Genomic DNA, 16,902 nt, shown 5'->3' with positions numbered 1-16,902 from the left:
TTAGCGTGAGAGGAAACTGGGCCCCACTTGGTTTATCTTTTTAAATTCTTGTCGAACTCGAAAACTGTAACTTCTTTTTCACCGTCACTGCGAAGCCCAAGGCCCGACCAAGAAAAAGAGAAGGTAGAATTAACTTTATTGAAGATAGAGATAAAATTAGTGGGCCCTAAGCGGCCCATCTGATTGTACCATTGAAGCGAAATTTTTGGGCTCTCTTTCCCAATTTCTATAAATATAAGGAAATAGAATGGGGATGTGTGAGAACAGAACCCGAGAAGTCTCTTCTTTCCCTGGTTGTGTTTGGTTGAATTAGATTAGCAGAAATTTCTTCTTTCTTTAATTTTTTTGTTGGGAGTCGAGAATGCATGTCAGACATCCATGAAAGACTCCAGATTTTGTTTTTATTTGATCAATCATCTGGTGATCTTTCACTTTGCTTCTACAAGACTTGATAAAAACTCGAATCTCAATGGAGGTAGAAAGGTTGATCGGAAATTGCAAAACAACCTTGGATAAGCAACCAGAATAACTCTTATTTTAGTGTCGATGCGTAGCTGGTAATCCACTGCTTGTTTCTGAACTGCCTGAGTTTCCTAATTCCAGGGCTTGCCTTAAGAGGTGTAAGAACAAAGCCATTCTGGAATTCTCTAATCTCCATGTTCCACAAAAGACATCAGGATTCTATACAGTTCATGTGACACAGTAAATCAGGAAACATTTTCACCAGGAGTTGTTTTTTTGTAGCTAACTTGGCTTGAGACCTACTGCATAATTTCATTGCCTTCCATTTTGAACTTCCAATAGAAATCTATGGACCAGTTGGCAAGCACCAACTGAACCGACGCTGCGAACCCAGCACCTGTGATCAACTCCCACGGATGCCCAATAGTGTATGTCCTCAAAATTTCCTCATCTTTGCACTGACAGAAAATTAGAATCCGAAAGATTTTCTCTGTAACCGCAACCCAATTGATGTCTGAGTCTGTCCCATGGAATGTGAAAATTGAACAAACAAAATTTCTCCGATATCCTTCCACCACAAGGACAGTATACCTGCTTGCTCTTTGCTCCATTGCCCAACCATCTATCTCCAAACTAACTTTGATGTACTTTTGCAGCATGAGTATCGCTTCGGCTTCAAACTATTTATGCGCTATAACGAGCCTGGTTCAGGATCTAAAGTTCAACACTGTTTCTGATTAGGGAGACAGATTGCACCAAGTAAAAAGCTCCAGTCTCCAATCACTGCTTTGTAATGTGGTTAGAATTGTGATATAGATCATGACTATTGTTGCAGAGACGCTTGAATGATGGATGTAAGCGACTGATGCATCCGAGCTCTTCTCAACGAGCGAGCTTCGCTTCTTCCTACACTATATTCTTCCCCCAGTGGCCATCTTGGTCGCAAATCAAACTGTTAGACAAGCAAACCATCTCATAAGTCAATGATTCATAGGAAAAGGAAATTTCACTACCCACTCCAAGATAAAACATATTTTTCATTTCCTGTTTCCTTTCAAGGAGAGGTTGTCATTGTTCTTCAGCTGTTAAAAGCCTTTCCAGCATAGTACCAGTTCATAAAATCATTTATATAGCCAATAGAATACGAGAAAAAATTATAAGAAGGTAAAAATTGTGCAGGTGAATGTCAGCTAGCACAAAAGAAAGGGGAAAAAAATACTAAAGGGTAATAAGCTACAGACCACAGAATCTTCAGGTTCATCAGGAGGTGGTGGCGGATCAAATCTTCCCAAGCGAAAATGTTCAATGCCTGTCCATGCAACCATTACACCTTTACAAAATAAAATCAGGAAATCAGCTTTTGAAGTAATATATACTTCATGAGATTAATGATGATATCATATTGTGACAACAAAGGATAAAAACAAGGCCTGAGCATACTGTCAAGAAACTAAAAATGGCACAGACAGAGCACAAGGCTCCACCACTTAGGGTCTGAAGAAGGTCATAATGTATACAGCCATAGCCTGTTTTCGTAGAGGTGCTGATTCCAAAGTTGAACCCATGTCACTACTTGGTCATAATGGAGCAGCCTTACTATAATACCAAGGTCCACCCCCAGAAAATTGTATAAAGTAATACCGAAATATTAATCCTACAGTAAAGGAAGCTTTCCACAAAAATAGAATCCCGTATTTGCTATATAACTCCTAGTTGTTTTTGCCCACTGCGATTGATCCTAAACAATGCATTTAATATAGTGAGTAGGAACAGAAGACAATCACTTACCATTGTCCGTACAAAGGTTTGGAGGAGGACACACAAGTTGCAGACCCTTATTCTTTACAACCTCATCAAGGCGAGTCCTAACATACTTATTTGAAGCAACACCACCTGACACCACCTAATCAGAGTGGAAGAAAGTAACAGAACAAGTGGCATACTGTTGGGAGATATAAGTTCTGAAAATAGGATGAGAAATAATTAAGAGTTTTAATCAACTTACCAAAAATTTGATAGAAGGCTCAAGATTCAATGCCCAATCAACTGCTCGCTCGCACCTTTCTTCCAGATGCAATACTGCAACTCTCTACACAGTATTTTAAAGGTATTAATGTGCGTCAAGAGTTCATAAGAAACAGAAGTTATCTCATTTAACCGAAAACTATATTAGACCTGGAAGGAAGCAGCAATATCTGCTCGTGTGCTTCGGTCATTGCAGCTTGCAGAAGAAATTGGTATTTCATTATCACTGCATTCAACCTATACACACATCAATAGGCCGAAGGGTCGTATACAAGCAAGAAAAAAAATAAAAAAATAAAACACAAGTTCAACCAAATATTTACAGAGGAACAAGTTCAGTGCATACTCTTTGCACCACATGGATAAGGTAACATAACAATCTGCTTTTGCTTAAATTTGTATCTGTATTTACAAAGTAATGGTGTCATCTGTATTCCTGTTCTATATTTTTCATTGCTTTTTAAACTCACTTGTTGGCATTTCTATTTTACGTTTTAGTGTATTTTTCACCCTGAGTTTTAGACTATGATCTCTTAATGTGTAGCAAATGAAAAGATTCGTTAGGATTTACACAGTAAATGGAGATTTGTTAATAGAAACATTACTCAAAAGTCCCAAAAGGAATTAAAATAGACCCACTTCCTCTAGCGACTCTTTTCGATTCAACTTTTCTACCATGCTGCAGGTTAGATTTTATGATATGGAGCCTTCCCCTAGAAAAAAAAATTAAAATTATAAATAAACAAGGTGATGTTGGTCTCTTTGGGTTGAGGTTTGCCACTATAGTAACCAATTGGTAGTATCAATGGCACAACTTTATTTACTAGTAAAGGGCAGGCGATTAGTCCTACAGAGCTATGAGGAGATGTAATCTTGGACTAAAATTGGTACCAGATCTGAAGGTTTCTCTAGCAACACTTGACCGCGTAGAAATGTCCAAAGTAACCAATGGCCATTTGTGAAGGATCACCATCCAACAAGTCCCATTGAATGAACAAAGTACAAAGTTTGGAAACTTTGGATCAAGACATAGTATTCTAGTCGAAGTCATTTGGCTATAATATCTGGGTGTCAGTTGAGAATGGCTACACATTCTGTGGAAGGATTACTGACAGAGACTGTGCATAAACCCACAGGGCAATAACAAAGCCTAGAATGCACTAATGAGATAGAAGTAGAAGGCTGCGCTATCACCAATTACATCTGGGACAAGCAATGCAGTGTGCATGAAGGACATGTCAGAATAAAGGAAGCAAAGCTAGTCTCACAGAGCTGAGTTTGAGTGTCAAAATCTGAAGATGAAATTATCAGGGACTACAGTTTGTGGATGAAGAACGCAGTCAAATAGGATTTGGGGAAGAAATTAAATACCCGGTGACTGTAAAGGTCTTGAGATCATTCCCACCATGGTTCAATTTGGAAGTGTTTGCAATTGAAGAAGCAAAGGACACTGGTAAGTTTAGATGGGTGAACTGTATGACTCTGTTTCAGGTTCCAAAATGAATATTGAAAGACCTAAAGCAATTGATAACGGGCTGCAATCAAGGTTCAGAAGAGAAAAGCACATGGAACTCAATGCTGGCAAAGTTGACTTTTATCATGATGAACTTTACCTTGTCAAAAAAATGAAGCAAGATAAGGGAAAGTACAAGATAAATTACCATTCATATGCTTCAACTGTTGAGGTGTTGGGCACTTTGGCACCAATTGTTGATAAAAAGGCAATTTGATGATCAACCAAAACAATTCAAGAAGAAAAAGTTGTTCCTCAAGAATGGGAAGTCAAAGAGGAAGAGAATCATTTCCAAGCAATGTTGTAGAACAGCGCTGATATCAAAAGTACTCCATTGATTTCTGTTTCCAAATTTTCCACTTTTCCCCCCAATAGGAAAACTCGATATCATCAAATCTGACCATTAGATCTGTCCCATATTTTGCAGTTGCAGTCACCTTCATCCTACTAATTAACAAAACAACACACTCAAGAATGAGTCTGAGCCATCAGATTTGTTTTCTGCAAGTTACTATCTCCTAAATTTATGCTTTCCTTCAAAACTGCAGTTTCACTCTGATTCGCTGTTCTCTTAATTTTTTACCACTGAATAATCAGTTATTTGAACCTTAATTGATCACTACATTAAACTCACAGTTATAGGCAACAATTCGGCAGAGAAAGAGTTACCTAACTCAATAAATATTTTCTCACTTTTAAATCCAGCTGTTAGATTTAATTCCAAATGTGCAGGAATCATACTCAGTCATTGACTTTGAGCAGAGTATTGGCATCATTTATTCCCTATGATTCAGTTAAAATCAATTCCCACTCATTCTGGTTTTTAAACTATCTAGTTCTGGTTTTCATGCTGGAATTTCAAACCCTATCTTTTGGTGATTTTGACCTACATTAGAAGGTTTAATTCATTTTTTTATTGACAACTCCTTTATGGATGGGTTCTGTATAATTACCATCACATCCAAGAGATTGAATGTAGCAGTAGAAATTCAAGTACAATTACCAAAACCTATAATTTTAACCGTTCATGTTTTTGTCTCTTTTCTCTTCCATTCCACCCTTGTAAGTGTTCCCTTTATTTATATTGTTATGTTTTTCAAAATGAAATTTCATCCTAATCCAGAGACATTGAATAAAAAATGAAGAGTTCAATGGGTAGGCTCCATTCCAACTAGAAAGAATATATGGGTAAAGCATGTAACTTACACATTTCTGGATTCTATTGCCAGCCTAACTTGGGTCTTCAAACCAGCATAAGAGAAATTGCAATCCTTATGTTGCTTCATTGGAATCTACAAAATTAAATTCAAACTCAGCAGGAGAGGAGCCAGAAGGGCGTAAACATATATCATGAACTCTTCAAATCCCATATACTTGTAAACTAAGAACGAACCATTCTCCACTAGTAGAACAAGCTATCTCAAAGTTTCAAGTAAAAAATTTACCGAGAATTTGACAGAGTGTGCATCACCTTCTTGAGCAAGCTCTTCCAGAGCTGGGCCACCACCTCTTCTCAGATCAAGGCCAAGCCATCTGGCTGTCTTGTCATAGGCTTCACCAATTGCGTCATCTATAGTTGTCCCTAGTTGTAGATATTGGCCAACATCATGTGCAAGAATAAGAAGATTGTGTCCTCCTAGAAATCAATGTGGAAAGTGGGAAATTAGTCACCTTTCACGATCACAAAAACACAGTTTTGTTTCTCCTCATATTTTTAACACGTAACTATTTATTAGCAGAGGAAACACAATAAAAAGCATGGAAAATAATATGCATATATGAGCCAGTAAACCAGTACTTGTGATAGGGAAAAAGAAAAGCAACATCATACTTTGAGAAAATAGCACCTCAAAGAAAAATTGCTTGATACTTTCACTACAATGTTTATCAAAAGTATGGGTGTCAAACCCCTTGGTCTAGAAGTGTAATTTAGGACGGTTTTAATATGCTAACCTTCTGTAGACAATGCCACCCCTTCTAAACCCCACACAACATCATTCACAGACAGAGAAATAACCAAAGGGACCTAGTCAAAATACGCTCAAGGACAAGAATTTTCTGTGGAGAGTATGGGGACAAGATTAAAGACAGACAATTTGAACACAAAGGAGAAAAATGAAGAATTTGGGCTAAACAGGAAGGAATTCATCATTCCAAAGCAAATCTTTTTGTAAAAATTGGTGAGCCTATTCATGACTCATGGAGCAGTGTGTATAGAATCTCTAGAATGTGCCATGTTTATCGGGACAACCCAACCCATTGCCATAACCTATATCTCCAGTTTTGGTTGTTTTTTCAGACATCCACAAGAAGATAATAGTTTGAAGTATATAATACTAAGGTGCAACCCTTCAAGAGGATTAAAAAAATAAAATATCAGCAAAAACTACATCATTATAAAGAGATGTCATTCCTAACAAATAGACAATCCCTCACAGTGGCAACTCATTCCTAAATAAATCCATGGAAGAGATGCCATGTTTTCCATACTCATCATCTATCTCATTTGCATTTGACGGATGGCATCAGAACAAGCAGTTCAAAGAAGATGCAAGTGTTATTGCGATTACCATGGTTGGAGAACTCACTTCTGCCACCAATCTTGCCAAGCCAAAAAACCAAGATCTCGGTCGAGTTGTGGGAACATTTGCTGGCCAACTCAAGGGCCCATCTATGGGGTTTCAACGTCTAGGTTGGACTCAAACTTGGTAATTAGCCTAATTTAGGCATTCTAAACAATGGTGGCCTTAGATTTGTGAGCAAACAACCCTAATTATGAGTTCTAACTCGATCATAAGTTTGAAACTGAAATGTTGCAGAATTGAACATGCAAGGTTATATAACATGAAATATAGAACCTTTAAGACATATAAATGAAAAGCAAGTGTATTAAATACATCAAATAACTTAAATATCATTAAAATTTCATCCATATGAGTATGACGCAACATCACATTCTGAACTCTCAATAATACAATAATACAACCATTATAAGTTCAATATAATTTATAATTCATAAGTTCATAATAGAAGTGTTGGGTATAGCTCATGCTTCACATTCTATTCAAAGGGGCAGCACCCCTCGGGCCTATAAAGACCTTATATGATTTTGGGCCCCCAGATTTCATTTGCAGTTTGGACTTGGGCCCATGAATAGTTGTCCCATGAATAGTTGTAGAGAGACTGAGAGAGTGGCAAGAGAGGTCGAGAAATGACCTCTCTCGTTTGAGATAAGGTCTTAAAAAGGGAGTGGTTGGACCATATCTTAGTCCAGGCGAGATATTGGGGCGAGATCTAGCGGGATCTCACTCGAGATATTGGATTTCTGAGAACTCGCCTACCATCTCTTCTTGCCTTTTGTAAAAAGTGAGATCTCAAACCATGGCGACTACCAAATACTCCTCCACACCTGCAGAGATTTAGTTCAGGTCTACCTCAATCCCCTTACCCAATAGGGCCCGAGAATTCACTGACCACTGCATACTCTCCAACTTCAGAGTCCCTCCAATCCCAAAAAAACCCAGACAGTAACGATTTCCCCATAAAGGCAGAATCAGAACCCAATCCAGCAATCCCTTCAGAAGGAGTCCAAACAGGTCAGTGATACTATCCCTTAACAGCACATCTATGGCTGCCCAAGTAGCAGCTCTGATGATGATCCAGTCAATTAGCATAGTGCTCACACATTGAGTTCTGTGTCTAGCTGCATAGAGTACACCACCATCTCCCTGTCTTTCTCTCTTCCCATAATAGAGGGCACATATGCCATTTCATGAGAGGAAGGGAAGGAATAGAACAAAGAGTGCTAAACTCAAAATACAATTGAAGTTCTCTTGTTATAGTCCAGTTTCCACTTACCACCCATGCTATTACTTCATCTGTTACCCCCCCCCCCCGGGGTTTTGTGGGAGGGTTCTCTTTTTCTTTTCTTTTTTTTTTTTCTTTTTCCGGGAGGGGAGGGTGGGAGGGGGTGTACAAGTGCAACCTTGAACAAATAAACAAAAAGATGTCAATGTAGGTTGCTTGGACAATAACTTTGAGGTTGTGGATCCCATGTTAGTCACATTTAAGAAAGTCATAACCATGAATAAACGCACCACGCAAATATACATCAATCTGATTCCTTCTAAAACCCAGTGATTCCACCCTCATACACTGTGCATTAAGGTGTCACTCCAAATTAAATAAATAAAGAACAGTAGCTTTCCATCAAGATATTTCCTTTTCTCCCAGATTCCCCTAAGTTTTCTCAACAGACTACACAGCTCTATGTAACATTGCATCTCTGTTTGCAGAAATTCACAGAGAGTGAAAAAATAAGTGAATTGGAATTTTCAATAATCTAAATACAGATTACAACCATATTGGATAGTATACCACCAGAATACAGGTCATTCACCTGAAATTAGAAGGGCTAAGAATGGAAATTGCAGTTCTTTCTCCATTAACCTGACAAAAATAAGGTATCATAAGCATCCAGCCATCCAGGTGAACAGCAACAAAAATTTGGATCCGGAAATAATAACTGTGAGAAACCCAGAATCTGTAACCAGTACCTGTCAAAGAGGAGAGAGCTGAACCATGATAGATTCAATGGCGACTATCATGGTTAGTCACACCCTTATTTATAAAGTCAGTTAAAAGAAATAATGCTCACTTAGACCAGACGACTTAGTCAACCATAGAGGAAACTAAAAAGAAGGAAATAAACCAACTATATCACATAGGGACAAACCCTAGTTGTGGCACATATTTTAACACTCCCCCCTCATGTTGGGGTATACCAAAAGACTCCAGCTTTGAACAACAAAGATATATATTAGAATCAGCTGCAGTATTGAACAATTTATGGCAGTCACAGATGCCCACAAGTCTTGAACATTTACTGCCATCAGAGATGGACACAGAGAAAGCTTCAACAAATCATCATAAGTCCTATAGCAATATCAACTCAAGCACGCCAATCATCAGAAGAAATGGTAGACATCAATCTCATGTCATGTTATTCAAGCATAACCACAAGAAACAAACAAAGTTAGTGGAGGACAATACCAGCCACAAATCAAAAAATCATAGCAACAACTTCAATATTACAAGCTTTTCCCAAGGAAGGTGGGAAGCAAGACTAACCTACTCAGAGAAAGATAAATGTGTAATTCCAACAATTACATCATAAGCCCTTCTCAATGAAGACAGAAATGTTAAACATGCAAAAGCTACACCATAATCTCTTCTCAGGGGAGGTACTCCGCAACAAGATAACAATGATGTGATCACCAAAGATAACCTGATTAGAGATCAATTTACGGAAGATCAGACTCCTCCTAAGCCCCAAATAAAGGTCTCAGATAAAGTTGTACCATAAGTTTACAATGGAGCTTATGCTCTTAGATTGCAAGTAGAAGGATCTCGATGTGGTCTTTATTGACTAAGAAAAAGCCTATGACAGAGTCCCTAGAGAGTTAGTCTGAGAAGTATCAGAGAAGAGAAAAGTAAATATGGGGTTTTAGTTCTTCTTTACGGCCTCCCCCTTGAAGGCTGGTTCCCCCTCCCCTTTCATTCCCCCTTGTGCATTCTTCTTGTCTTTGCTGGTTATTTAGTTATTTCTTCATTCAAAAAAATAAACAAATAAATAAATTGTGGAGCCAAGGTAGTGAATTCCCAATTACAATTGGGTTACTAAAAAAATACCCTTGAGCTTTACTTGCTTGCACTAATCATGGACGATTTAACAGAAGAAATTCAAGATAAGGTTCCTTATACATTTGCCAATGATGTTGTTTTGGCAGATGAGAAAAAATTCAAAAAACAGGGACTGCTTGGACCTTTTGGTATTCCCTCCAACATTCAACCATTGAAGAAAGGTCATCATTACAGAAGAAGAAACTCACTGCATGTCAGATGAATATGTATGATACTAACATGATCGAATTTAAAATATTCTCTTGCAAACTACAGATAGTCCCCTGAATAAATAAATCATCATGTTCACTAGAACTCAGTTTTAAGAACCACGGTACTGAATTGCAAATGCAACAATACCTGGAAACCAATGCATGGGCCTCCATGTGATGAACACCGACAATTGGTAGATTGAATTTCCCAGCAATTTTCCGAGCTTTCTGAACACCAACTGCATTAGAATAGCAAAAAGTTCTCAGGCATTCTTTTTTAAGTTATTAGATTGATACTACAGTAGCAGTTATGATAAAATCTAGACGGAACAGGCATTCTTGAACTAATTATAAAATTGCTTTTTAGTTGAACGATTAATCAAATAAAATAAATTATAGTGCTCTTAGACAATATTCATACTATTTGGGTGATTCAACTAAAAGGCCAGACCTTGGACAAGGGTAAGGTTGCTCTGGGTCCAAGCCAGGAAATAGCCTCTCTGTGAATCAGGAGAAAGGCTGTGTATCGCCCTTCTGAGACCCCAGACTGGCAATAGGCCTTGTGCACTAGGTATACATTATTTAGAGGGTAGGAATAAGAAAGTAAAACATACACAGTGTTCGGTGAGGGAAAACATCACAATGGAACAGCAAAACAGAAATGGAAGCCACATTACCACGTAGACATAGGCTTAAACCTGGGCCAATGGTAACAGCAACTGCAGAAAGATCCGTCTCAGCCACATTTGCTTTTTCAAGTGCCTGTTGAACTACCTGGAAGAAGAGCAAATAAATTAGGGATGGAATGAAATACCAACATATCCAACTTTCACAAAAGCATTTTAAGTACAATACCTGATCAATCACCAGAGAGTGTGCTTCTTCTGCCATTTTAGGAGCAACACCTCCATACCGTACGAGCAAATCTGCCTAATGAATGAGATAATACAATTACACACATATTCTAAACTATGAATTCTGACTACCAACTCGACACAATGAGAACAGAAACAAAACTTTCAGTTATAAACAGGAATAAGTAAGTAAGTTGATTAAATCAGAAAATTTGTTCCTCTTACATAGCTCAACTGAGTCTCATGACTGTTCATTTAATAACTCATCAAACGGGTAAACTGGGCATTTCAACCATTATATTACTTCTCCTTACAGGATCTAAGTTAACGATGAATGCCATGATGAAATAAAATGAGGTAGAGAACAAGGATATACCTGAGAAGACACCACTTGGCTAAGAATTTCTCCGTTGCCTCGAACCTGTACAAATTTGAAGCTATAATTAAGGACACAACTTAGAAGAGAAGTTAAGAAAAACGATATATGTGAAGAAAACTTACGATAGCAGCGGCTGTGTCATCGCAACTCGTCTCAATGCCTAGAACAACCAAATCTTCACCACTTCCTGAATTTCCACTCTGGGTCTTCGTGGAATTGAGATTAGAGATAGAGAAACGAGCTGCAGGAGAACCCAAGGAAGAAATCAGATTGGACAGGTTAGGTTGTTGAAATCGATGAAGAAGTCTCTGGTGGGGCAAGTACGAATTCCATGCGTGAGGAAGAGGACGTTTCAGAAGCAAATTAAAGCGGGAAACTGACGGAGAGAAGCTCGTTACAAAGGCCGCCATTTTTCTTCGGAGTCTCCAGACTCCAGAGGCAGAGGGTGAGCTTGTGAGAGGCTGAGATTTGAGAGCAGACCGGTTCGTTTTAGAAATTAAAATTCGCGAGTAGATTTGGACCGGATTAGATTTTGAATATCGATCTAAGCCCAAGCTCACATGGTCCTCGGCCCACCTCAATTTGACAAATTCCGTTTTAAGCCTTTAATCGATTTGGTAAAAGCCCAATTCAAACTCAACACCATGTATGAGCCCATGACTCCTAAAAATGGTTCATGAAACATACGAGTGTGGATCATCTCCCCTGACGGGAGCACTCTGGAAGGTTTGCTTTGAGTCATGTTTGATGGCAGTCCTCACCACCTTTCCTTGTACAGACCAATTTTAACGCCGCCCGTGTTTGTCTAGGGAGCCTAAGGGTAATTTAATATTTTTAATAATAAATTGGATTTTTACTTGAATTAGTTTTCATTAGAGATTATCCTATTTTCAGTTGTTGTGAGGATTTTTTTTGTTTTAGGGGGTACATTGTTGAATTTATGTAAAGGTAATTTGGATTTAATTTTAATAAACTTTGTTTAGAATACATGAATTAAGTTTTTATATTCCACCCAAAGAAGAAAGTTCCATTCAAAAATTATTCTATATATATTTTGGTTCATCTTGCCTCCTAATAAAAAGAACAAAGACCAATGACTTTCCAGTGAGAGTGGTCTATTATTGCATTGTAATTTTTAGTTATATTGTTATTTGCTCTCCATTTCCTATGAACATGTTCGCTTCATCCTTGCTAGGTACTCGCTTTCTTAGCAAGTTCCGCAAAGAATAAGTAACATGAATTGAAGAACCAGAATCCAACCACATTGAATTTACAAGTACATCTATTAAGCAAGATTCAAAACAGACTAGTGAAAAATTCATACAAGATTTTCCCTTATCCAAATATGCCTTCTTCTTGAAATAACTTGGTTTTTTACACCAGTGACAAGTGAACTCATCATCATTCTTTTGTAAGTTTGTTCCCTTGAAATCCTTCCCTTTCTTGAATGAAAGTTTGTTTTTGTCTTTGTGGAAATATCATTTTTATAGACAAGATTGACAGTATCAACTTTGTTCATATTCAGGTTATTCTGCTCTTGAAATACTATAATAACCATCTGATCCAAGCTCCATTTGTGATCGGACAATACATTATAGGTGGACTTTAAATTATTAAAAGGCTGAGGGAGAAAATCCAAGATGATTTTCACCAAAAATTCATCATCGAAATTTATTCATAGGCCATTGATTTGATTGCCTAAAGAGATCAAACCTATAATTTGATATCTAACATTACTATCCCAGTGAACTTGGTAGTGGTGAGGGTAGATATCAAATCTCCCGACTATGCTTCTTGGAAGACTCAAATTTGAGCATAATGGCCTCAAAAATATTATTTAGCAATATCCTTTTGCCTTACAGTATTCCTAATACTTTAAGGGACAACTAATTTCATTATTACTAAAGCTTTCTTATTTGCCTTATTTCAAATGTTCAGTTCATCTTTATGTGATGCAATGGAATTTTCAATTTCAACAGACTTAGGGTCTATGAGACATATATCTCAATCTCTTAAACATAAGTAGTCTTCTAAATCCTCTTTTCACATTTTGAAATTATCTCTAGTGAATTTTGGGATACTTGATAAAACGAAGACATATTTGATGATATTGTAAATGAAAAATACATAATATCAAAACCAATCTTAGGCATACATTAAATAATAATGATAAAAATATACAATCTCAAAAAAAAGTTTAATTACCATCAAATGAGTTATTGAGTGTTACTACATGTCAACTTTTGGGTTAAGAATGCATTAATCCCATTACAATTTGCAATTACCGCGAGATATTTGACTTCGAATGTGCCATCACCTTTGGGTTAAGTAGTATTATAAGTCGTCATAATCTCTTAAATCATGTGTATTATTATACTTTGATTATGACACATTTGGGTGAACACCATCAATTTACTACAATAATTATATATTTTGAATTACAAAATATCAAGATAAAAAATTATATTTTACCATTTTGGTGAAGTTTCATATAATTTAATCATAAATTATGTAATACGATTTCCAACCATATATGGTGAGATCCTTTCATATGACAAAACAATTATGCACATATCTTACCAAATAAATAAATAAATTATGCACATATATAATTTTGTGTTTTAAACTATATATAAGAACTAAGAAATCAGTTATTGCTAGACTTTACTATAGTGAAAAAAATATTCTTTAAACATTTTTATAAGAAAAACATTTTACAGAAACATTTATGCGACACAAAACAAATTTTAGAAATATTTATGGATCAATTTAATTCTAAAAAAAATGTTCTTATTTTTATAAAACATAAACAATAAATAAAGCAAAGAAAACATGTTTATATTGAAGAAAATAAAAGTTTCAGCCCAATATTTTTTTGGGGGGCCAGTTGCAGTATAATTCTAGCAGATTCTTTGGGCATTGTCGTAGCCAGTTACAATAATTCTAATAGATTATTTGGGGATTGTCGATGGATGATCCTATGGGATTTTCGGCAAACGCCAACCGTTTATGACAATATTCGGTGGATTTTTCAACTTTAGAAGGGAAACATGCTTTCAACATGAAGTTTTTTGTTGACCAAGCTTTCAACATGAAGTTTATAAGCTTTTGAAATTGATTTGACATTTGGATATGACTAAATTGAAAGACATTATGCTCAAGTGACATGTCTTCATCTTTTCTTACAACAAAAGGGAGACAACTAGTTTAATTGATGTGTGATGTAAAGACAAAAATGATGAAAAATGTCACGGGTTTCCATAAAATCCATGCCTTATTCCATAAATGTGCTGTTGAGATTATCTTCATCTTTTCTTGAAGATGGAACCATGGAAGTCGTCGGACTTCTAACTCCTATGATCGTAGCTCACATTAAAAGGTTTGAAGAACTCTGAAAAACAAGCGAGGCGAAGCGATACATTTACCATGAAATCCTGATACATCTATTCATAAACAATCCTAAGGCAGGGTCTCTTTCAGTCTCTAAAGATATTGGAAGTGAATTAAGTATACACAATCTTTTAAACTTGGAACTCTTCCTATTTAGGATTGAGAATTCGATCTCGACCACTCATTTTGTAAAAATTGCTTTAAACACTGTTGTAAAATGAGGCATGTTATTGCACACTAGCACCCACATAGATCTCCCATAGCTAAGCCTATTTAATGCCCATAGGTGCATGAGGTGTTAATTAAATTTTGGACCTGTGTGTTGTTGTTGTTGTTCCAACATACTTTCTGTCCAAAAAGAAGAAAGAAATTTTGCTCCATTTAACTTCTTGATGCAATCACATGGTAGATTTGGGCCTTTTGGCCAAAAAAAAGCAATCACATGGTAGTTTGGTGTGAATCTTGTGACATAACACCAGATTTAGGCAAGCTCAATTACTCTCGGCCCACCTCAGTTGATAAATTGGGCTTTTAATTTATCCGGTAAGTCCACCCAAAATTCGGCACCACCCATGACCCTAATATGCAATTGGTTCTTGAAATATTTAGTTTGGTGCTGGGGTTTAGATTCGAGTCGGGATCAGCTCCCCGTCGGCGACGGCTTCTTATCCACAAAAAACAGTGGGGCCCACAGGTGAAAAACACATTTTGAGAAGAAAAAAAACTCATATTTTTTTCACCTATGGGCTCCACTGTGTTTTTGTGGTTGGGAAGCCGTTGCTAACGGGTGTGCTCCCCCGATGGGGAGATGATCCCGATTCTCTGGATTCCATTGTATATTTTGGTAATTATTAAACAATAAATCATCCAAGTGGGAAGAAGTCATTGACGTTGAAAATAAAATATCATAATAAAAGACTTATTATTTACGTAGAGCTACTTTATTATTAACAAGTAACTAATTTTTTAAACAAAATGTTCACTCTTAATCAACATCAATTAATACAAAGTTGGTTTCATTAACCAAGTAATAAGTAGTTTCAAACTTAAATATTTATGTTAAATAAAAATATATCAATTTTGGGAACCGGTAGCTTAAGTGACAGGACTGTAATTTTTTATTTTATTTGCTTCAAAGAATAAAGAACGGAAAAATTGAAAAAGGAGGAGCTATGGATTCTTGCACAATTCATTTTTATAGTCAAAACTTCAATGACTCCTTAAGGTCGTGCAATCGTGCCTGATAATAAAAAACTCCCTCATAAAAAAAATAATATAAAATTTGTTATTTAATTATTCCCCTATCTCATCAAGTCTGTTCGACTAAAGATATCAACGCTCTAATTTTCTTTTCATGATTATGTTCAGATCCAATCTCTATGACGCTCAATTATTTTCTTGTTTGACGAATAGACTTTTCATGCATAATTAATTAATAATAATAGTGTAACGGATATCCCAATAAAATAAAATAAAATAAAAATATACGTACACACATGGGGTTCCATCCCTAATCTAAAAAAAAATTAATCCAAATAGAGTATTATTTATGTAAAAGATGGTGCTCATGAGTTCATAATGAAAATGACTTAATTATCTTTTGTCAACTCCACTTGATACTTGTTAATTTTGATTACGACTTAATGATGGTGCCATCCTAATAACTACGTGTTCGAATTTGCGATGCTAATCAACCCGTCATCATTTGGTAATGAGTATAGAAAGACATAATTATGGGGGAAATTACAAGATTAGATAACTCACCCTTTCATTTAATAAAATCACCTTTGTTGGGGTTTGGTGGCAGTCACCACTTTTGTTTATGTCTGAAAATTTTTGTTTTGTTCCCAGCAAGTTATGTCAGAAGACTTTTCAATGAAGTTCATCATTTCCATTTGACCAAAAAAAAAAAAAAAAACACCAAAATCAATCAAACATGGAGTTAATGTAGGTAGACAATGCCCAAGTGTTTGTGCCTAAATTTGTTAATTTCAACCATCTTTTCAAGTCTTACAAAAAAAACCAATCTTTTCAAGTCTTTGATCGGTAAAAGTTGACCTTCCGCTACTTACTCTGGACGACCTTGTCTATTGCATGAATGACAGTTTGGTCGCGTTTCGCTACTTGGTTCATTTTGAACATTGTGTTTTTATGCTCGTGTGTCTGTATTTTTTCTTTTGTTCGTGTGCTGTACTTTTCTTTATTTAATGAATGAAGTGCTGTTTACGAAAGAAAAAAAAAAAACGTTGACCTTACCCGTGACTTTTTTTTTTTTTGGTAATCACCCCCGTGACCTTTATAGCATATAACTTATAAAGGGATTCGTTAATTTTGCAAATCCCAGCTAAGTATTAGTTAGTTTTGTTAATCGGAAGAGGTGAGTGA

The 16,902-nt window shown here is 36.4% G+C and overlaps 1 protein-coding gene across 4 annotated transcripts; it reads right to left on the bottom strand.

Moving 5' to 3' along the window:
- Nucleotides 1–181: 181 nt before the first annotated feature.
- On the bottom strand, nucleotides 182–11,594 carry GCP1 (glycoprotease 1). Of its 4 annotated transcripts, none has more exons than XM_089158121.1 (13): nucleotides 11,250–11,594; nucleotides 11,125–11,169; nucleotides 10,750–10,824; nucleotides 10,572–10,668; nucleotides 10,043–10,133; nucleotides 8,400–8,449; nucleotides 5,446–5,636; nucleotides 5,207–5,292; nucleotides 2,638–2,713; nucleotides 2,468–2,551; nucleotides 2,251–2,365; nucleotides 1,704–1,771; nucleotides 182–1,414 (listed from the first exon to the last, which is right to left on the bottom strand). In XM_089158121.1, exons 1-13 carry the CDS (start codon nucleotides 11,535–11,537, stop codon nucleotides 1,286–1,288), a joined length of 1,395 nt encoding a protein of 464 aa, XP_089014247.1. In that variant the 5' UTR covers nucleotides 11,538–11,594; the 3' UTR covers nucleotides 182–1,285. The 4 variants fall into 4 exon arrangements, 2 of the variants coding, with proteins under 2 accessions (XP_089014247.1, XP_089014246.1); XM_089158120.1 differs by having other exon boundaries at nucleotides 187–1,414; nucleotides 1,704–1,792; XR_016173913.1 differs by lacking the exon at nucleotides 182–1,414 and having other exon boundaries at nucleotides 2,251–2,355.
- Nucleotides 11,595–16,902: the final 5,308 nt, after the last annotated feature.

The sequence above is a fragment of the Hakea prostrata genome, chromosome 6, assembly GCF_041222555.1.
Source record: "Hakea prostrata isolate BN-2017 chromosome 6, UWA_Hpros_2, whole genome shotgun sequence".
In the NCBI taxonomy this organism is placed as follows: domain Eukaryota; kingdom Viridiplantae; phylum Streptophyta; class Magnoliopsida; order Proteales; family Proteaceae; genus Hakea; species Hakea prostrata.
This window is presented reverse-complemented; position numbering and strand designations above follow the sequence as displayed.